The following is a 20,330-nucleotide window of genomic DNA, read 5'->3' as shown; positions in this document are numbered from 1 at the left end:
AACAGCTAGCGCAGGGAGTGCAGTAACTTTGTGATTAATTGGTATGCAAAAACCACCAGCATGAAGCTGTTTCTTCCAATACCCCCTAACTGTACAGGACACCTTATTTATTAAGGAACAACAGATGGAAAATGGCTATGATGAGGTATTTGAAGGAGCAGCATTCTATACCTCAGGATTACATGAGACAACAACTCTGTTTATTTTCTACATGCTCTAACATTTCTGTCTTACCCACTGGAAACCATGCCCTGTGTGCATATAGGAACAGACACGTATTAAAACAGTTACTGAAGAAAACAAGTTCTGGGGTAGATAACAGGTTAGGTCTTGCCAACAACTCCTCAGACTTTCAGTACTCCCTCGCTGCCCAGACCACCTGCTTTGAGCATTAGTCCTCGGTTACGCAACACGAGGTATTTGTCTTTCCCTGTTGAAGTAGCCCTCTCAGTAATGCTAACCCAAAGAAAGTCTAGAATAAACAAAAAATGTTTAGTTAAATACACAAATTTTTGGTATGTAAACGATAATTGTGTTGTTAAATTTATTTATTCATTTTTTTAAAAAAAATCAGTGCTTTACTGTTGATCTTAAAAATTAAAAAATAATATTCCACGTGGATAATATATATACCTCAAGTTCCTTCTGGTCAAAAGGCTTGAGGAGATGTTGAGGAATAAGTTCATTAAAACCTTTCTGCAGAGCCAAGAACTGTGCCTCTATTCCTCTCATAAATCGCCAGTTTACATATAACCTGGGGGAAGAAAAAAAAGGCAGGGATGACAAGCTAGATGGCACTGGGCTTTTTATAGCAGAGCTGGAAAAAAGCTCATTTTACAGACCAACTAGCTTTAATAGACGCATTTCGTTTTATGAAAGAAGCGCTTATTAGTTCCTTTTTCCATCAACAATTAATTATTGCACCATCAACAGAAAACACAAAGTACAATTCACAACCTTCATCTTCCCAGGTCTTACAATAGCACATTGTGTGAAAACACTCACGTGATTTATGACTCAGGTATTTCCCTTTAAAATACCCATTCCATTAGTTTCACTGTATATATAAAAAATAAAAATGTGTTCACTACCTTCTTTCTACTACATTTGCAGGAAATATTTTTGTTTTGCAATACCTGACATATTCTTTCTTGTTCTCCTCTGTCACTGGAATATTCCTGCCATTTGGTTTGAGTTCATGCTGTAAAATCCGCCCAAAAGCATTGTGCTCCACACAAAAAGTGTGGTCCAGAACTGGGGTGATATCATTCTCTCTGGCAAATGAAAAACAGAAGGTAAACTTAGCATTTTTGTTATTTTGATAACTCTCGGTGGTGATGCTGAGAGGTTTTTTTTCTTGTTCTTATTTATTTATTTATTTATTTTAATCTGAATACTGAGACAGTCTTCAGGGTAAACCTAGCAGCTATCCATCCACATTCCACACCACTAGAGCAGTACTGCCACAGCCATCCAGTTTTGTATAGCTTAATGCATGCTGAAGAGCCTGACCAGACATGTCATTGTCACTCTTCTGATTGTGGTAGTACTCAGGATAATGAATAAATGATTAAATCCTATACACGCGCACGTGCACACAGAGCAATAAACCAATTTGCTGCCGTGTGTTGGTGTGAAGCACAGAAGAGGTTGCATTCAATGAATGTGGACAACATACCAATAACTTAAAATATAAAATTTAAACCAGCATTTGTGAAAAAAGAGACAATGCAAAGCAATGCTGAAGAGTCCCGAAGCTACAAATAAAGGTGGATTTTGTTCTGAACTGTGTATGTACAGAAGTTGAAAATAATTCAATTTATTTCCTTTTTATTCAAAATTGGTAACTGAGCCACATCTTCTTCTGAACAAAGATTGTACTTCCTCAGAACTCTGTTCTGATTTGGATTTTGGAACTGTAGCATTCTACCACACCCATGCAACACAATGATTTAGAACCTGATTTGCTGCAAGGAGGGCTAACAAGGAGTTTTGCATGAGACTCTTCCTCACATATGTTGAGCTTTTTGACATTGAAACAGTTACTCAGTAATTTTGTACAGCTCTCCCCCCATGACAAGATCTTCGCAAGTGTTTTCCATAAAGCACTCTCACTACTGCCAGCACACCCTGCCCCATCCCCTCCACAGCAAGGCAATTGATAAATACAGTACTTACAAAATCCAGACTAAACTTTTGTGTAGTTCTGGATCAACAGATTCCAGATCAGAGAGCTGAATGGGTTTCCCCAGAAGCTGTTTGTAAAAGGGAACTGTGAAACCCCCGTTAATATAGTGTCCATGGAACACAGCCAAACCCATTATCCGACCAACGAAATGGAAATAAGACAAATGGTCCTGCAGGGAGAGAGGAGAGAAAAATCAGGCAGCAGGAAGACGCTCCAACACTGACATCTTGTGGCTACTTAAGTGCAAGTTATCTGCAACCCTCTGGGCACTAGGAGCCACCATTTTTCCTCATAACATAACCAAGAACAGAAGCATTTAATAATTAAACATCTCAAACAAGTGTCCGTGCATTACCAAAGAAACTGGATGCAAGTCTTATAGACCTCACAAACAGCAAAATTCAGAGGAAGAAAATCCCCATGAAAGCACCGGAATCCAAAAATATATGACATTGCCAAACAAATTAGTTTATTTTTTGTTTAACCACCAAAATGTTTGTGCTCAGTTACTCTCGAGGAAGTGTGCTCTGATAAGGAGGAACACGTGCTCGTTTCATTCACGTGTCTTTTCCGCTACTCATATGCCTCAGTTTTCAAATTAGTTTAAGTTCTGTGGTTGATATTCTCCCAATTTATCTCCCCCATCTCACACCGCAAATTAATCATGTCAGGAAAAAATTCTTTTAGGTTCTGCATCAGTACAAGTTCTCCAATAAGGGAAAAAAGAAAAAGCACGGCAGCTTACTGCAAAAGGGCAAGCAAGACTTATGAGCCCCTGTGGTCATGAAGTGAATGCTGTTTGTGATGCAGTGGTGTTCACACAACCATCTGCATTTAAAGTGAAGAACGTTTTTACCTACATGTTTCATATCAGAATCAATGTGCAGCCCCATCCAGTACTGGGGAGTCTCAAATGACAACCTAAAGAATTCAGATACTTCAGTTCTCAGAAGAGATCTCTCTCATGTTTTTAATTTCTGTACAACCCCCTCTCCTCTGCACTATGTCAATATAAGATTCGTTAACACATTCTTACCCCACTTCACTGTCTGTTTACACTCTTGGCATGAAAAGACAGCTGTAACGAAAACCTGCAAGGGATGAATGATCCCTTAAAGCAGGTATGTTGCTCAGAAGTCAATACTTACAGGATTGATAGAAGAGTCTGGATTGATTTGCAGCATGTAAATATTATCTGTAGAGTACTGGAAGAGTCCATAATATGGATTCAACATCTCATGGCACAGTAAATACAACCATTCTCTGCCAAAAAAAAGTGGTATTTTAGAAGGGAGAGCAACTTCCACTCAAGTTTCAGACAACACAGTTATTGTGAATCATCAACAGACTTATCAGATACGAGTTTCTTATTTCTAATCAAATCACTTTGTACTGCCTTCCATTTGCAGACCAAAGGGGTATGCTTAGAAAGATATCAAGTGACTTACTTCACTCATAGGCAGCCTGGTTTAGTTTGTAAGTACTCAAGGAATTAACAGCAATTAGCAAAGCTAGTTAAGTGATTAGGCCATACCATCATACTCCTCACCTGTCAGAGGCATACTTAAACAAATTGAATCTGAACAATATCCATTTCAAAAACAAGCAAATATTTTTACACAATTTGGATATTTGGAGGCTAAAGAGACCTGACCCTCTGCAACCTGAATATTGTGTAGAAAACCTGTTGCTTGAAACCAGTTCACTCACAAGAGGTCTTTTAGAAAAAGCTGTTTTTTTGCAAATACTTGATGACTAGAGAATCTCTGCTTTCATCAGAGTTCAGAAGGGGCAGAGACAAAACCCATTAAAAGAAGATGAGTATGGCAAATCCTAATCTCATCTCAGTAGCATGCAAGGACCACAACTGAACAAAAGCTGTTTTTGACCTCGCCACTTCCCATGACAAACACTCCTTTCTTATTCAATTAGGTGGAGGACACCCACTGCAGGTGCAAAATATTCTGAGCGAACTATGAGTTTTAATGCTTTGAAGTGGAGCAGTACTAATTTCAAAGGGTCTCTTCCAGCCAATGGGCAATTATGAAAGCCATCAGGGAAATACAGACATCAGCAGTGAAGACCCTCAAGGTTGCCTTGTGTAAGGCAGCTCGGAATGTTCCAGCTTCGTTCCTTTCGCCAGCCATAGGTTGCTGGGTCGTGCAGCTTTTGTGGATTTGAAAAATCGCTCAGTGAATTTGTGTGATGCATCTCAGCCTCTGCAAGGATGAGCATTTTGGCAATGATGTTACAATCAATTCCAGAAGTGATGCGACTCTTAAGGAATTACTATTTTTAACAGGCAAAACTGATCTAAAACTTCAGCTTTTGTTTAGGATTAGTTCATCTTGACTACTGCTGCAACAGATCAGAGGACTCTCTTGAACGTCTTTATACATTAAAAAAGAAGCCCCATTGTCTTGGAATCCCTTCACCGAAAATAGGACGTGTATTTAACAAAACTTGTCCTCTGGTTTGGATTCTACTTCAGAGTTTGCATGCTTCTTGACAGACCTTGCAATTTTAGCTGATCTCACTTTCACCGTCAAAACTGCATCACGTTGCTGAGATCAGCACTTTCCAGAGTAAGATCAATAGCCTACCCTAAGCGAGCCTCCTACAATCACCAGGTAATGGTGATGAAAACAGATTATTTATTGGGAAAAGGAGAAATGGAAACAATTCAATCTAGTGTTAACTCCAGTAGCATTCTCAAATCCAAGGCATACGAAATAATTTAGTACGAGCCTTTGACAGTAGGAGGGCTGTAGGGCAACTGTTAAGTCACAGGCCTTCACTTTCCAATCTACCTTGGAACAAAGACTGAACCCAAGACCAATATCTATAAATAAGATCACAAAAAATCTGCATATACTATTAACAGATCATTTGAAAGGGAATATCAGGTCACTCTAAGGACAATTTTACAGTTACAAAGTGCCAGACAAACCCAAAATCTCACCTTGCTACTCCTCCATAATCCAGGCCTTCCTCTCCTCGAAATTTTACCATAAGCCTCTTTTTCAAGTCCTTTGGCCTCATCTTCATTATCTGACGGTAGGATTCCTGTAGGTGTGTATAGATATATATAAACATGTAATTAAAAAAAAAACAGATTAGACATTTTATTTCCTTTCTATAATTAACTCAACTAAGAAGCATTAGTATAATACCTGGATTGTTACTCAGCTACAGAAAACATTCTGTTAAAAGGCTAATCTAAAGCACACTCCAATGACAACTCTAGTATTTGTTAGTATAAAGTCCACAGAATGCTTAATTCCCGGTTGCTACACAAAAGGTGCTTAGAAAGTAATCCAGTCCAAGAATTGGAGACTTCCCAATCACAGTCACCTTTAACATGCCTAAATATACAAGTTGTAACAGCAGGCCTACAGATGCCCTTCAACTACTGCCATTTCTAAAGGAAAAAGAATGCTCATATTTGTCTGTAAAACCCTTGTAAAGTGTATGCCATTTACCTGTCCTTATGTAAGGTGCAGGAGTTTTAGCAACTGAAATTTTGTATTGGCAAAAGAGTACAAAGCAATCTGTACTCAGAATGCATTCTTACCAACTCCCATGTCAAACCCCATTCCTTTAGTTTCATATTTTATCAGAGTCCGGATAACTCATTTGATGCTATCAGACTCACCAATTCTCTCATTAAACAAACCTGATGTAATAAAAGATCAGTTTTATTTATCTCTTGAATGCCAAAAGCTGCTATTAGTAGTAAAGAGTCAAATACCTCAAATATTTCCTCTCTGGATACTTCAATGCGGCAGTGACCAGCCTGCGGTTGCTGAAGAGAGAGCTCATGTCTAAGAACTTTCAATTTTTGTACCAAGTCTCTTTCATATCTCTGTGCAGGCAATTCCTCACCATCTTCTAGCGACCCCTCATTTGGAGCTGGCAGAGGCTGCTGGCTGGGCTCCTTTAGCTGGCATTGATGGCTTTGAAAGAAAAGTAACACATATAATAAGGAAGATGTGAAACCAACAGCGGAAAGAACTCATCATGCTTCTCTAGGAGTAACTTGGAGTAAAACGTATATTCAGGTGGGTAATGTCTATAACATCACTACCCAACATACAGGGATGTCAGGAATACAGACTTGGACAGTAGTCAAGAGTTTCAGCAATTTCCAGCTAAGGTTTTCCTTTTTTTTTTTTTTCTTTCTTTTACATGGTAATACACTGCGGAAGGCATTCTCTGTTACTATGGAGCAGGATCACTGAATGCTGACTGAACAGTAATTACAGACTTTGTGGTATTTCTCCCATATGGAGACAACTTCCAAGAGTGTAACATGAAAAGAGATCTCTAACACAACAACAGCTTTATAAATGGAACCACCTAACAACTGCTATGAACGTTTTTTCCAGCTCCACCCAAAATAAGGCTGGGGATTACTGATGCAGTAAAAAGAATTGCATCTATGGTTATTAGAAGAGAAAGAGGTACTTGGCCCAAATACATGCAGTTTCAAATATTCAACTACCCTTATCCATCAGGGATTTATTTGGGTTGCAGATCGATTTTATTTTTCTTTGATTGTTTTTTTGTTTGTTTTGGTTTTGTTTTTTATATCCAGAGATGCTACATCTGGCTTCAAGCACAGACAACTCAGATCCACGAAAAATTCTTAGCTCAGGCACAAGCAGTGTCAGACTGCTTCCAGGGTCAGGTCTGTAACAGTTCAGCTGCTTTCGTGTGATGCAGAGCTTGAACTTATTAAATCCTGCTAAACCCAAGCTGGCTCTGCACAGCACCAGGCAATCAGACTGCGGCTGGCTTTATATTCCTGTTGTCTGGAGCTCAAGGAAGCACAAAGCCAGTTCAGGTCGAGCAGAGCTAGCACAGAGCTAGAAGAGCTGTCAGAGAGAAATGAGCTGACCGCTGTGGAACTGTCTAGCAGAACCCCGACCCTGCACCCCAGCATTTCTAGAGCTGCCTATTTGCTCCAGCAGAACTTGGTCCAATTTTGCCAAACCAGCTTAAAAGATAAGCATTGTGTCAAAATAGACAAGCCCTCCCTTAGACCTGGCTGCAAATGATAATAAAAACATTTTTGAAGAGTCTTTGAGTGAAGGTTAGCCAAAACCAATGCTGACAACCAATATTCAGACCAACTAGACCCACACAGGAACCCACCTCCTTCCGTTTGTTCCCCGATATCATTACTACATGTTTTTTTTCAGCCCTTCATGATTCCCAGACTGCAGTTATAATTGTACAAAAATAAATGGTTTAAGAATCCAAACTTGAGGTGAATTATTTATCATACAAGGTTCTTACTTCATGATGTGATGTAGTCGTGGATCTGTGAATTGTGTGGTTCTGTTGTTATGATCTACAAAATATATTCTTCCTGAAACTGTACTTCTAACTTCCCAACCTGGAGGCAAAGGTCCTAGTTCATCACAATTCACACTGTTAAGGTCTCTAAGGAGAAAAGTAAACAAAGTTAAAGCACTTCTGAAGTTAAAATGAAACCAATTACATTCAGGGGATGGGGCGGGAGAATGCATTTGGTGCTCAGTGATTCTAGGCTATGAAAGTCTTGGTAGGAAGGAGAGAAGAGCTATTTTAATGTTGCCTTTTTAGAGTCCTCAGTCTAAGCAGTGCAACTCCTTATGCCTGTCCTTTTGAAAGTAATAAAGCCATGCAGCTTAGAAGTAACTTCAATATGCAATGTCATCATTCAGGTGATGACAGGGCTTCTCAGGGCTATGAAAGGAGGAAGAGACTTTTTTTTTCCATAGAAGAAAATTACAGAAAAAATCCTGTTAACACCAGGGTGATTTATGTGCAGAAAACCCACCAATTAAACAAAGGCCTCTACACCAACCTGCCTCCAAATACCCAACGGGTTAAGAAGCCAAGACAGCCAAATCATCTCGTTAATTAGCAAGGTTAGAATCCTAAGTATTTGAGTGAGAATCATCCAGTAGTAAGGTTGTAGTGACATATTCATCCCTTTCATCCTAGATAGCTTTACGGTATTGTTCTTTCTAAGTGCTGCTAAAGGCAGGTGCTCACTTGCAGGCAGTACAGTAACGTGAATTCAATGCGTAGATGTATTTACATTTAGACAATTTAAAATGTTCAAGACCCCAGACACCTAATACAATAAAACCGAAGAATGGCAAGAAAAGGAAGGAGAGGAACTTGAAGATTATTGTTTAGACAGAAAAGCTGTTAAGTGAAATATTCTCTAGACAGCTGGCATGGATTCATCTATCATCCAGGGCTGAAGACATCACTCTAGATTTCCTTACCTAGATCTAACCATTCAACATCAACATAAGCAAGTAAACTGAGAGGCTTCAGAAAAGGTAGAAGCACTTTGTACATCAAAGGCTTCATTACAGTCAGGGTGAGTATAAGCCAGCAGGGGGTACACAGGGAGACAGACAAGCCTTTGTTAGGCTCCTTAAAAGAAGATTATAGTTGTAACCATTTGTTTCAATCAGCTGTGCATCTGAAAGTACTTCAGAGATCTGATTACATCAAGTTTTAACCTACATCTGTGCTAAATGCCAAGGTTAGGGTTTTGCACGGTAACTAGTAAAGAAAAGCCACCTTCAAGTGAAATATAACAAGAGACCTGGGACACACAAGGAACTGTTGTGTCCACTTTGCTGGCCCCAAAAATCTGGCTCTAAGATGTGTACAGAAAAGAAGCAAAAACTTTCGTTAGGCATCACTGGAAGAAGAGACATGGCTTTGGCACGCAAGCCTGACGCGAGTGACACAAATGAGCACTGTCATTTCTTCTTCCAACTACACCAGCTAATCTAACATCAGCTATTTTCTCTCTCTCTAAACCTCATTTCTCATATCCTCCCATACGCTGTTATTATATCAACACTTTTGCCTACACTGCTTTATATAATTTTTCTAATATCCTGTATCACGCCGGTGTATTATGCAGCCAGCACAGCAGCTGAAGAGTTACAAATTCTGTGTTTTACCATGGAATCTGGTGTGCAGGTGGCCCAATGAAGCAGCCCAGACTCAGAGCTCCTCAAGGAAGAGAGCCAGACCTTAGTCACAAAGACCTGGATTAACTGCAGGTTAAGTTTTAAAGAGGCTTTACTAAATTAATCATGTGGAGGATTCACGTTTTCTAGCTGCAAATCATTGGTCTGAAGCTTAAAACCCCCAGCGCTATTTCAAGTTTAAAGATGACAAGTGATCTCGGTTTCAGTTACACGGGAGTGGGCACTACTGCAGCAGAAGTTGCAAATTCACTACTCAAGAAGCAATGGCTTTAAGGCAGTAGTCACCTTTTTCTTTATTGTACAGTTCAAACTGGTTTTGAACAAAGTTTGGGTTAGATTCACAAATCTCTAACTTTTACAAAAAATATAAAGGAAGCCACGTTGACATTCTGGGAAGAATTTGTCAAATGGGAATTCCCAAAGGACTACGCAGGTTTCTTTCTTTTGTTTTACATGATTAACAGGTGAATAATTTTCTCTTTCAAAAAGTCATCTTCAATCTATGGCGCAAAGCTAACTGGAGAGGTCAAAAATTATTCCTCTGCCCTCGTCTCTCCCTTTAAATGTAGATAGTCCATTTTACAGATGTTTTGCTCTTTAAGATTCAGCTTACTTCCGTACACACACACACAATTACCTCCCCCCACGATGTGTTTGCAACGATAAATACATACCTTGGTATCCTAGGGTCATGCCATGTGCTAACTCCAGTCTGTGTGTGCAAAAAATAAACCTGTCCCTGTACTGTTGTTCTTTGTTCTGCAAAAAGGGAGAAAAGATGAGTGTAAATTACAAATCTGAAATAAACAACCCTGAATAACAGTTTCTTTGAAGCCACTGGTGCATACTGTCTTTCTGTCAGCGCTAGGAGTAAGCACTTGAGCCATCCCACCTGATGTCTTGCAGCATGGACTACTTTGTCTTGAAACACTGTCTTCACAAATTTACTTGGCTACACATTTCCATGATCCTTTTCAAACTCACAAATCCAGGCACCAACACGTTTCAGTTTGTATTTTTAGATTTTCAGACAACCCAAACCCCCAAACTGGATTTCTTTCCTCCTAGATTTGGCGTGCTCTTTTCTGAGCTTTAAATTCTCCTTAATCTTATCCTTCCTAATCTTCTGTACTACTGGCTTCTTTGTTGCTTTTATATTTTCCCAATCTTTTCTCAAACGTGGGCTCAAACTTACACGACATGCCAAGGGGGAAGGAAAAAAATAGCATTACTGCTCTACTTTAAAGAGCTCTTTACATTCGCTCTCCCTAGATACACAGCCAAGATTAGCAGTGAATTTTCTATAACAGCATCATACCACAAACTCATGTTTAATTCACCATCAACCCCTCAGTGTATCCTGGAGTAGGCAACTGCTAATTAGACAATCTCAGACTTGCATCTGCACTGTTTAGTTCCTTTTCAAAATGCAGACCATTAGATGCACACACATACTGCACGTCCTGACAGGCAAACCACATCTGTATGTTAAAATGGGAGAATTTTTCTCTGAAGCCTTTTGAAAACCAAAATTTAATAGTTCTGGAAAACTCTTACCATAGCCTTCTGGTAGGTCAGGAGACTGGTGACCATGTGGTCTGTTCTGAGGTGTCTGTACATGACCTCTGACTTCAGGAGTCCGAAGTCGCTGTGCCTGAAGCCTCTGATCTTGACTGGGGGACTCTACAAAGCGACAATTGCCTCCACCAGCAGCCCCTGTAGTGTCTGTATACGGTGCTGGTTCCTCCATAAAACAGCTCAGTGGCCTTCCCGGTCCGGAATCTTCATAAACCGTTCTGAAAATAGGGAAACTTCAAGAGTTTCCATCACAAAGAAGTGAATGCAGAAATAACCATTTTCCTCTCTCTGTTACTTCAAGTACCACAACTTCTAAGGCAAGCTATGACGCTTAACATTTTTATACCCCAAATTTCTTAGCTGAACAGAAATGCCATAAGCACTACTATTTAATATTTTGAGTATTCGTTATATTATTTCCATATATAAATTTTTTCTAATTAAGTGTAAAGAGAGCAATTCTTACCCTTCATTCTCCAAAAGCCCTCTGCAGTCTACTACAGAACCTCCTGTGCCTATTCTGTCCCGTGTCTGTAAACTGACTGCAATAAAAACCAGACACAAGTTAATAATGAAAGAACGATTGTTCCCTAAACAATAACAGCAACCACTGAACAAGCCACATTTATATAGGGTAAAATATTAAGGAACACTAAAGCTTAGTACACATGAGAACACACCACATACCACAACCCCTTCTATAACCCTAAAGCATTATTCATTAAAAAAAAAGGGGAGAAAAGAAACCAGAGGCATCACATCATCAGAACTTAAGCTGAGTCTATTTCTGTAAGTATCAGCCATGCCAGGTTCTACATCTGCGTTTCATGAGGATTCAGGAAGGTTAGCTAGAAACAAACGGCTCGCCACTAGATGTCATCGTTACGGTTAAAATTTGGGCTTTGCCAAACATTTCTGTACCTCTATTGAAAAGCTTGGGTTTGATGCAGGGGAGAGGCACCGCAGTGTGGTAAGATGGGTTAAGTTAGGCGCACAACTAGCATTGCCAGAAGTGAAAAAACACCGCTAAAATTTGGAAATGGGTTACAGGAGCCAACGATCAAGAATGGTATTAAAGCAGCAATTCACAACATTTATTTTACCTCCTTTAGGTCCTCTTTTCCAGGTGACATTCTGTTTGCCTGTCACCTCCAACCTCATACAATCAGTTTGACAGAACATTCACCCTTCCAGAGCTGCATGAGAAACCTTGCCAAACGCACTCCATATTTTTAATATTGTTTCCCATTATCTAATGAGAGAAACCAAACTGCTACGTAGGAGTACAACAAAAAATATTCCTGTTATGTAATTTAATCCCATTAAAGTCTGAAGAAACAGCACAGGAAAGGCATTGAAGCAATGACTGGGGGGTTCTGTCTTCAATACAGCATTTGGCCGTGTCCTGCATTTACCTAAGAAGATAAATGTTTAACCAAGAGCGTTCTTACCCACTATTTGGCCTCGTACAGCATCAGTATCTGTGGGATTTAGTTTGCATAGATCCAAGCGCTGGTCTGCAAATGAGAATTGGAAACATCAACAAAACACTGAGGGGCTGGGGGAGCATACTACCCACTACTCAAATGCACGGCACTGAAGGTTCTTGGCTGTGCCAGGCAGGGACTGCTCTTACATCCAGTATCTTTTAGCCTGCTGATGGCATTGGAGAGGAGTCGGACACACCCCAGGAAGCCAGCTCCCTGTTTCTTGTGGATTTTTTTATGGTTCCATACGCTGATGGTTATGGAATCCGTCTTGCCAACGTACCTAGAAAAACACATATCGGAAGAGTAGTTTTAGAGAAAAAAGTCTCCTTTTTACTCTACAGCATTTATGCTTTATTTGGTACAAATTCTGATACGTTTTGGTACATTGGTCATGCTCCTTTATTATAAATGCAAAAGTGCTTAAGGCTGAAAAAGTGTTATTAATGAATTACCGTGCTATAATTTTACACAGCACATTAAATTGATATTTCTACAGCACAAATTAACTACAGACAGCCTCATTAAAACCTATGCGTCAAGCTAATTAATGTACAAAGCTTTAAAATTTATGTTTCTAAGATTTTGAAGAAAATAAATCACTACAACAAGGACAAGCTTTGCTAAAAGCTGGGCTGCACTGCTCCAGTAGAGCTTGCTCTAAGCAGTTGTGCTGTGTACCTAACGCACAGATGGTGCCACATTGGGACACCTAGAAGCAAGAGATGTAACCCTTTATTTGCAGGTCGTTTTTTGTTCTTGCAAAAATTAGTCCTCCTCAGCAAATCTGATTCTTCTTGGTAACAAAAAACGAAGCTGCAGTGGCAACCCTTGCACCTCATTTAACAGGTAAATCTCAAAGAGTTTTCACTTGTGACCTAAGAAATAACTCACAGATCATAATGCTGGTTCCATTTGGGGTCCAACGTGTTCTTCACAGTGTCAGTTGAATGGCACTGACCTGACCCATCAACAACTATTTTCGCAAATGGGTCAGGAAGTCCTGTGGAAGGGAAAAGGGTTCGTTAAACTCGATGCTTTTTCTTTTCTTTGTTCTGTTTCTTCCAATATAATGCTATCATGAGCTCTTCCCCCCCTCAAGAAAGGTGCCATTAAACTATTTTAGTAAATGCAAAATAGAGAAATGAACTCCTAATTAAAGAACAAGGTACTTCTGCCCTACACATTGATATCTGCCATAAATAGTGCAAGAATTTAGAAAACAAAAGGTTAAACGTGCTCAATTTAACAGTGCTTAAGTGCCCCATGCATACAAGAAGTAGGCATCTTGATTCAGTCCTTAACATGACATGAGGCTCCAGTTGGACCCTTGGCAAGTTTTTTTGGTTGGCTGGTTTTTAACAATTACATCCCTATGAGATAGATGCTATTGGTAACCCTCACAAAAAATATCAGTGGCAACCCGCTTGCAGCCTCACCAGCCAGACCTCCCACTTGAATTTGCAAGTCCTTGGTCTTTCCAAGGCTGGAGCCCACATCACCCAAACACGATGCAGAGTAATGCGCGTTTATGTAGTAATGCAAGCAGGGAACCCCAGAACAGATCACACACACAAATGAGCCATGACAGTAATGCACAAGCTGCAAACAAACCTGATTAATCAAGAGCAGAAAGCTAGACAGTTGGGGCATACTTACTGAAGAAATCTTTCTTTGCAAGATTCTTGGCACATAACACTGCAAAACAAAAGACCAGATAAGGAAATCTTAAGACCATAAATGAAACCTTCCAGCAGTCGTACCGGTTACAGCAGTATCTGATCTGCACTCTTAAAAGAAACCCTGATTTATATACGAGCATTGCTTTCTTCACCTGCGATGGGAATTTGCACTTACAGAAAGAGAAAATTCCTTTTGCTGCTTTTGTTCTACTGTTGCAAAGTACAAAAGCATTTTTTTATGTTTTAATTTGCGTTAAAGCCTGCAAGCTTCCTACACTGCACACTTGCACAAGTGCTAAAACAGGGTTCTAAAACAGGGTTTTGCTGCCGTTGTTTCAGAACCCATCCATTCTGTAACAAGGACTAAGCAGTTTTTGAACCAAGAGCGGTTCCGGGGCTCCTGGAGACGGCCTCTATACGGCGTCCCATCAAAGGCTGCGCAACCTCCTGCTCTTTGAATGCAAAAGGTTTGGGGCACGTTGTAAAAGGAAGCGTCAGCGGCGTGCTGTACCAGCCCTACACCTCCCAGATACAGAAAGGTTTGGGATGGGCATCACAGGACCTCATGCAGGAGAAAACAGACACCCTGAAAAAAAAAAAGCATCAAGTTTCTTCCTTTGGAAGGGCCCCAAATGAGATATCACTTCCCTTCCTTCAATTGTGCGGAATACCAGAGTAGTTTAAGCAAAAATTAGATCAGGAAACGTGCATCAATCTCTATTTCTATGAGGTCTATTACCAGCCACAAGCCTCATTTTGCTTTTCAGTAAGGGCTGCTCAGTACCATCTCAGCCATTCAAGTTGCTCGGTATCCATCAGACTCTTACAGCAGGCCAGGAAAAGTTACCACAGAGCCAGAGATGAAAATATTAGAGCTATAACTGATCTGAAACTGGGAGACAGAGAGAAGCAAGAAGGATGATTATAGAGGACGCAACTATCTTTGAGGGAGCCTCTTCTCCGCCAAGGTCTGATCTTCCAGTACGAGAACAAATGCTCAGAAAACATCGAGACGGCCACAGCCCCCGGCACAGACCCTGTCCCACCTCGCTCCTAGCTTGCAGGCTCACTGGGGGCGTTTACACACGTCAGCTCTGGGTTGGACAAAGCGAAGACGTGGTAGCAAAAACGGGGTAATTTTTTTTTATCATCATCGTTTTTTGTACTTCTGCTAGAATTCCATCTCCCAACTCCCGAGCAGTGCCCACCTTCTAGAATAGCCGGCAGAATAAAAACTACCTTGCCTCACATGTCAACAGACCCAAGTCTTAACCCAGATGTTAAAATTAGGGTAAAAAATACCCAAATCCTTTGTTTTATTAATAATTGAAGCAGCTGCAACAGGAAACTAGTATTAGAACGGATTAAAAATTCCGTACTTCTAACAGCGGCAAACCGCAGCATCAGAGAAAGCTCCTCTTCAGTATTTCTTTTCAACAGCTGACCAAAAACGAGGAGGCTGGAGGACTACAGCAGTATGATTTGAAATCCAACAGGATCACAATCACAGACCGCTGCCCTGTGGAAGCACACCACAGCAACGCTTCATTTCCTCTTCCTGTCCCGGGCGCTTCAGAGGAAAAAATACCAGAAAACCAAGGAACGAGTCCAGGTAAAATCAGAACCTGGACGTCCTCGCAGTAGCCAGAATGAATTTTAAAGTACCTGTGAGTGGTGGAGCTTTTCCTTTCTTAAAACCAATTCTAAGAATACATCATTAAGCTGGAAAAGCACGCCATCTGTAACAACCCGAGTACCGTCTGCCTTTATCATTACTCCATTTACTCTCTGTTTCAGGTGTGCTCTCTAGAGTAGCCCAAGTTTCATAAGCTACTATTGAAGAATTACATTTTTCATTTAATACTTCTCCCTCTGCCACAGGCTTTCGGTCTGCAGTAGAGGAGCGCGGCTGCCAATTTTCCAGTTGCAGCCCTGCAACCCTCGATTTCAGGTTGCAAAAATCATTATTCTTTCTAGTAAGAACAACACTGCCCCAGCAGCTGGTAGCAGAAAGAAACCTTGACGGAGCAGTCTCTAGAAGCAGCCTGCCCAAGAGCGGCCGGCGGCTTTGCTCTATGTGCACATTAAACTTGCTACGACAAAGTATTTTCAAGTGCCCTATCGCTTAAAAGCGATACAGTTCAAAATTCCAGCAAAGGAACGGGTGACAAAGGTCACCAACGGGACACTTGGGCACGAAATTATGCCAGCGGCCGGGCAGACAGCCCCTCCCTGCTCTGCAAAGCCGTGCTCCTGCCAGATTTCCTTCTTAAACGCATTGCCTCCAACGGCACTTGTGCACGACTGCCAGCAGGGTCTGCCTCTGCTCCTTCGAGCCTGACACCCCTGCACCCGGGCAGATTTAGCTCCAGAGGCTTACAGAGCTATTGATCGAGGCGGCTGCTCACTGAGCAGGGGTAGAAGGGGATGGACGCTGCTTCGGGAGGCGCTTTGCACAAGCTCTGCGCAAAATCCAGCCTTCGATCTGTCCAACTTGCTTCTCCTTCTCATTTTCCTTTCTTCCAAGCCAGCGAGGCTCCTTGGCAGCAGGAGGAACCGCGTTTGTTGCAAAGTTACGGGAGGCACCGATTCTCCCGCCTCGGTCATTTGCATTCTGCCTTCTGCAAGTCAACGGACTTGTTTCAGCTTGACACGGTTTGTTTGGACGGCGCTGCGCATTGCCGCGCGGTGCTGGAGAGCTGCTTTCATACAGCAGAGCCCAAGCAACGCTCAGACAATGTCTTCTCATCGAGATTATAATATTTATAAAGGGATGGGAATGTTTTTTTTAAGTACCTGACATTACTGAGATAATTTCAAAGGCTAAATTAGCCAGCTGGGGAAAGCACTAGCGTGAAAGCGTATTTGGCAGGAGGTGAAGAAACGACGAGCCTTAGACCAAGTCGGTATTCACCCTGGGGATGTCTTCGGTGCAGCCTGAGTGCGTCGAGCCGTTCCCGTGCCAGCCCCCGTTGTCCATCCAGCTCCAGAGCAGGAGTGAATGAATCATCCGCTGTGGCTCGGGAGGTGCCGCGGGAGGGACTGCAGCCAGGTGTAGTAGGAAAGCGCGGCGGCACCGCTGCCTTCACAACCCGGGCTGAGAATTGCATCAGAAAGCTGCTGCTCCACCAGCAGGCGACCCACCTCTGCAGCGGGACCGGTCCTCTCCGGGAAGGAGGCCGAGGAAGAGAGCCTGGGCGAGGAACCGTGTCAAACAGCCCGAGCACACAGACCCAGCCTGCAACTCAAAGCCGGGGCGTGCAGGTTCCTCCTCCCGACTCGTCTGCGCCCCAAGGAGAGCAGCTGGCCTGCCAGACAGCCTGCACCGTGCCGTCTCCGCACCACCACCGTATTTATCCACACCTAACAGCCCCCGTCCCACGGCACTAAGCCACTGTCATTGTTTTCAGCTGCACTCTGTAAAAACGAGGCAGAGTTTTGTGACACAGAAGGAAAAATGGTGAGCGATGGAAAGATTCAGTGGGATTCAGGAGGCACCAGCCTGGACTGGTGCAACAGAGCAGCCAGATCTGTGACGGGGCTGCGTTCACTCACCCTTTGCTCTGTGCTCTGAGTTAAAGCTGAGCACCTCCTCGCTCAAATTAAGGATTTTTGCACGTGGATAGCAGCTGAGCCAACAGCAGCATTCAATGTAGCACTCAAGTTGATTCTGAAGACGAGACAGACCAGCATTACGTCCACGTCTCCTGCAGGAGCGGGGGGAAGGTCATACGGCCAGGTGCCAGCAGGTAAACCTCTCCGGCATCTTCGGCCTTCCTTTGATATTCCAGGTTAATCATTTGTGCCTGTACAAACACGCAGCTGGATTCCAGGATACATTCGTTTTACTTTCTGACAGAAAGTAAACACGAGGCCAGCAGGCTGGTGACGTAGAAGGGACTTTACTTAATATTTACTTCTGTGCAGGCCATCTTGAATCACGGAGATACGCAGCGTGGTCGTTAAAAGCACCACGGGCTGTTGGAGCGATGACCCCGCGCTGCCTTGCTGCCCGCTCCTCTCGGCGAGATTCTTCCATCCTGGAAAGGGTCGCAGAAGACTGCACAGACAAATAACGTGCTCCACGTGTAAAAAAAAATCCCCCAGAAAAAAAAAAAATGAGCGAACGTCAGCCATTTACCGCGTGCTGCTCCAACCCCCCGAGGCACCACAGCCCACAGTTCAAATCTTTGCTGAATCTGTTTTATGAAATCGCTTCGCATCCCAACGGTTGGGTGCGTTTTGTGTGGAAAATACTCGGAATGCCACACGCCACCCCCCCCGAAACGCCTTTACGAATGGCTCTGCTTAGCGGTTCTGTTCCCTGCACATAACCTTAAATGAGACTTCACTGCAGAGGAACGGCTGGCTTTATTTCTCCTACCCGGCAACCCAGGAAGGTTTTTAAGCGTTTTGTTTTTTTTAAGGCTGACAATCATTTATGTTTGATGGGGTACAAGAGGCGAGTTTAATGGAAAAGGAAAGATGGCTAAAGGCACCAAGCGTGTAAAAATGTGGTTTCTTTGCAGCTAACCACATCACTGAGCTCAAACACCCCATTTTATTCACATATCGAAGCTTAAGTTGTCACCACAAAGGCCAAGGTTTCTATTCTAGTCGTCTTCTTGTTTGCTTTAAGAATACTTTTGGTCTTCCTCTCCGTCTGCTTCAGCCTGAAACGCGTAAATCCACAGCCGGCTTTAACTTTTCAGTAACCGAGCCTGAAGCGCTGCCGTGCTTAACGCACAGAAGCAACCCCAAAGTTTTACGTTACGTTTGCAAAACAGAGCAATTACCTGCACGGAACTCGTATTACAGACACGTATGCATGGATGTGTACACCGAGCTGCCTTCGTTACTGATCTTGCTATCACGGTGCCAACAAGCTTGCAATCTGACAGGTAAGCCACCCAAAAAAACCCAAGCTCCCCCCCGACTTCAGGGCCGTGTACGTCACACCCCACCATCTGAAGACTCTGCCTGAACTCAAGCTGGAACTGAACTTAGCTGCCAGATTAAAGCAGTGCTTCATTAGAAAACCTCAGCTCTCAGAGAGCTGCTAGATTTGGTACACGAAGCCTTTTTGTGGCCCTTTTGTGTAGGCTGCAGTAAAAAATCAAAGCCTCTGTTCAAGGCATGCTTTCCTCGTGGGCTGGAACTTGGCTCCGCGCAGCCAGTTGCAAACACAACTTTGAAGAGATCTTCAAAAAACCACACACCCAGAAAAAAGCCATTTTTATTAGTTCATTAGCATGTCATTAAAGTATCTACTTAGCCCAGAATCCAAACGCCATCCTACCTAAGCATAAAAACGTCATGCATGAGAGAGAGCCCTCGCAGAGCAAACACCACTGAGTTGCCAAAACAGAGCGGTTTCATCCCCAGGATGCCCGAGACGTACTCAAACTGAAAAATCCTCTTGGGCAATGACCAACAGTAAGCCTTCATGCCTTACAGGTACACACCAGCAAGGGCTGCTTAGCCCTCAAGAAAGTAAATCAGTAAAACAATGAAAATAAATAAATAAACAGCATGGGGCCATGGGAAGAACAAGGCTCGTTAAATTCCCACTTACCTGAGACTGCACGCTGTACGGCGAGTAAAGCAAGCTTAAGAATGAACTGATGGCAACCTTGGAGAAACACTAATGCTTACGGAATTAGTTGAAGATCTTTGCGGGGATTAAACAAAAAGAGGAGATCAATAGGAAGCAGAATTAATGCTGATGTACAGAATCAGAGAAGGGCGCACAGACCAGACAAGTGGAAATAAGCACATCCAATTCTCTCTCAGAGTAACTCTCCTTTGTCTTATTCCCCCTCTGTTCACCCATAACAAATGCCTGACACAAAGGCGAACTCCCAGATTAAATTTTTCATCAAATCCTAGCTATTACATCAGTTTTCTTACAAGTTTGCTATGCTTCCTCTAATCCAGGCCAAGAACCTTCTCCTGTTCTCTACTTGTCTATTTCCCAGTCAGATTCCAACACAAGAACCCAGCCGCTGGTGCGTTACAGCCTCAGACCGCAGAGCAGGAGCCGCCCATGGAGTTTATTTGCCCCTTGTACAACGGGGCAATTTCCAACTGCACTGAACTGCTCCTTCTCACTCAAGATGTAGTTCCAGGGGCTTTGGTGGTGGTGATGAGGGCAAACCTTTCATGAACTGCTTCTTTACCACCTTGGGCTAATTATTCATCTTGGCCCCGCAGCGACTGCTGAGTTCTAGGGGATACAAGCAGAGATATTGGGGCAAGAGTGAGACTGTGCCTTGTGGAGCCTCCTCTGCCATCAACAAAGTGCCCCTGCAGCACCAGCCACCCTCGCCTTCCTTTACCTTTTCCTTGCAGACCATCTCCCAAGGTGTTCTTTGAGTGCTGGAGT

The 20,330-nt window shown here is 42.6% G+C and overlaps 1 protein-coding gene across 4 annotated transcripts in view; it reads right to left on the bottom strand.

The window, feature by feature from the left end:
* SMURF1 (SMAD specific E3 ubiquitin protein ligase 1) overlaps positions 1 to 20,330 on the bottom strand; it is a 46,073-nt gene that overhangs the window by 6,377 nt on the left and 19,366 nt on the right. For 2 of the 4 annotated variants that reach the window (XM_035339279.1, XM_035339280.1), the window contains exons 2-15: positions 13,923 to 13,961; positions 13,158 to 13,266; positions 12,413 to 12,546; positions 12,228 to 12,293; positions 11,243 to 11,318; positions 10,756 to 11,009; positions 9,873 to 9,957; positions 7,490 to 7,636; positions 5,940 to 6,144; positions 5,151 to 5,254; positions 3,337 to 3,451; positions 2,179 to 2,357; positions 1,137 to 1,274; positions 634 to 754 (exon numbers count right to left, since the gene is read on the bottom strand). In XM_035339279.1, coding sequence (XP_035195170.1) covers positions 634 to 754; positions 1,137 to 1,274; positions 2,179 to 2,357; positions 3,337 to 3,451; positions 5,151 to 5,254; positions 5,940 to 6,144; positions 7,490 to 7,636; positions 9,873 to 9,957; positions 10,756 to 11,009; positions 11,243 to 11,318; positions 12,228 to 12,293; positions 12,413 to 12,546; positions 13,158 to 13,266; positions 13,923 to 13,961 — 1,772 coding nt within the window. The remainder of the gene's footprint in view (positions 1 to 633; positions 755 to 1,136; positions 1,275 to 2,178; positions 2,358 to 3,336; positions 3,452 to 5,150; positions 5,255 to 5,939; positions 6,145 to 7,489; positions 7,637 to 9,872; positions 9,958 to 10,755; positions 11,010 to 11,242; positions 11,319 to 12,227; positions 12,294 to 12,412; positions 12,547 to 13,157; positions 13,267 to 13,922; positions 13,962 to 20,330) is intronic. The other 2 variants (XM_035339281.1, XM_035339282.1) reach the window with 1 other exon arrangement.

This window comes from Oxyura jamaicensis, chromosome 14 (genome assembly GCF_011077185.1).
Source record: "Oxyura jamaicensis isolate SHBP4307 breed ruddy duck chromosome 14, BPBGC_Ojam_1.0, whole genome shotgun sequence".
Taxonomy (NCBI): Eukaryota; Metazoa; Chordata; class Aves; order Anseriformes; family Anatidae; genus Oxyura; species Oxyura jamaicensis.
The sequence above is the reverse complement of the archived record's forward strand: the minus strand, read 5'-3'. Positions and strand labels throughout refer to the sequence as shown.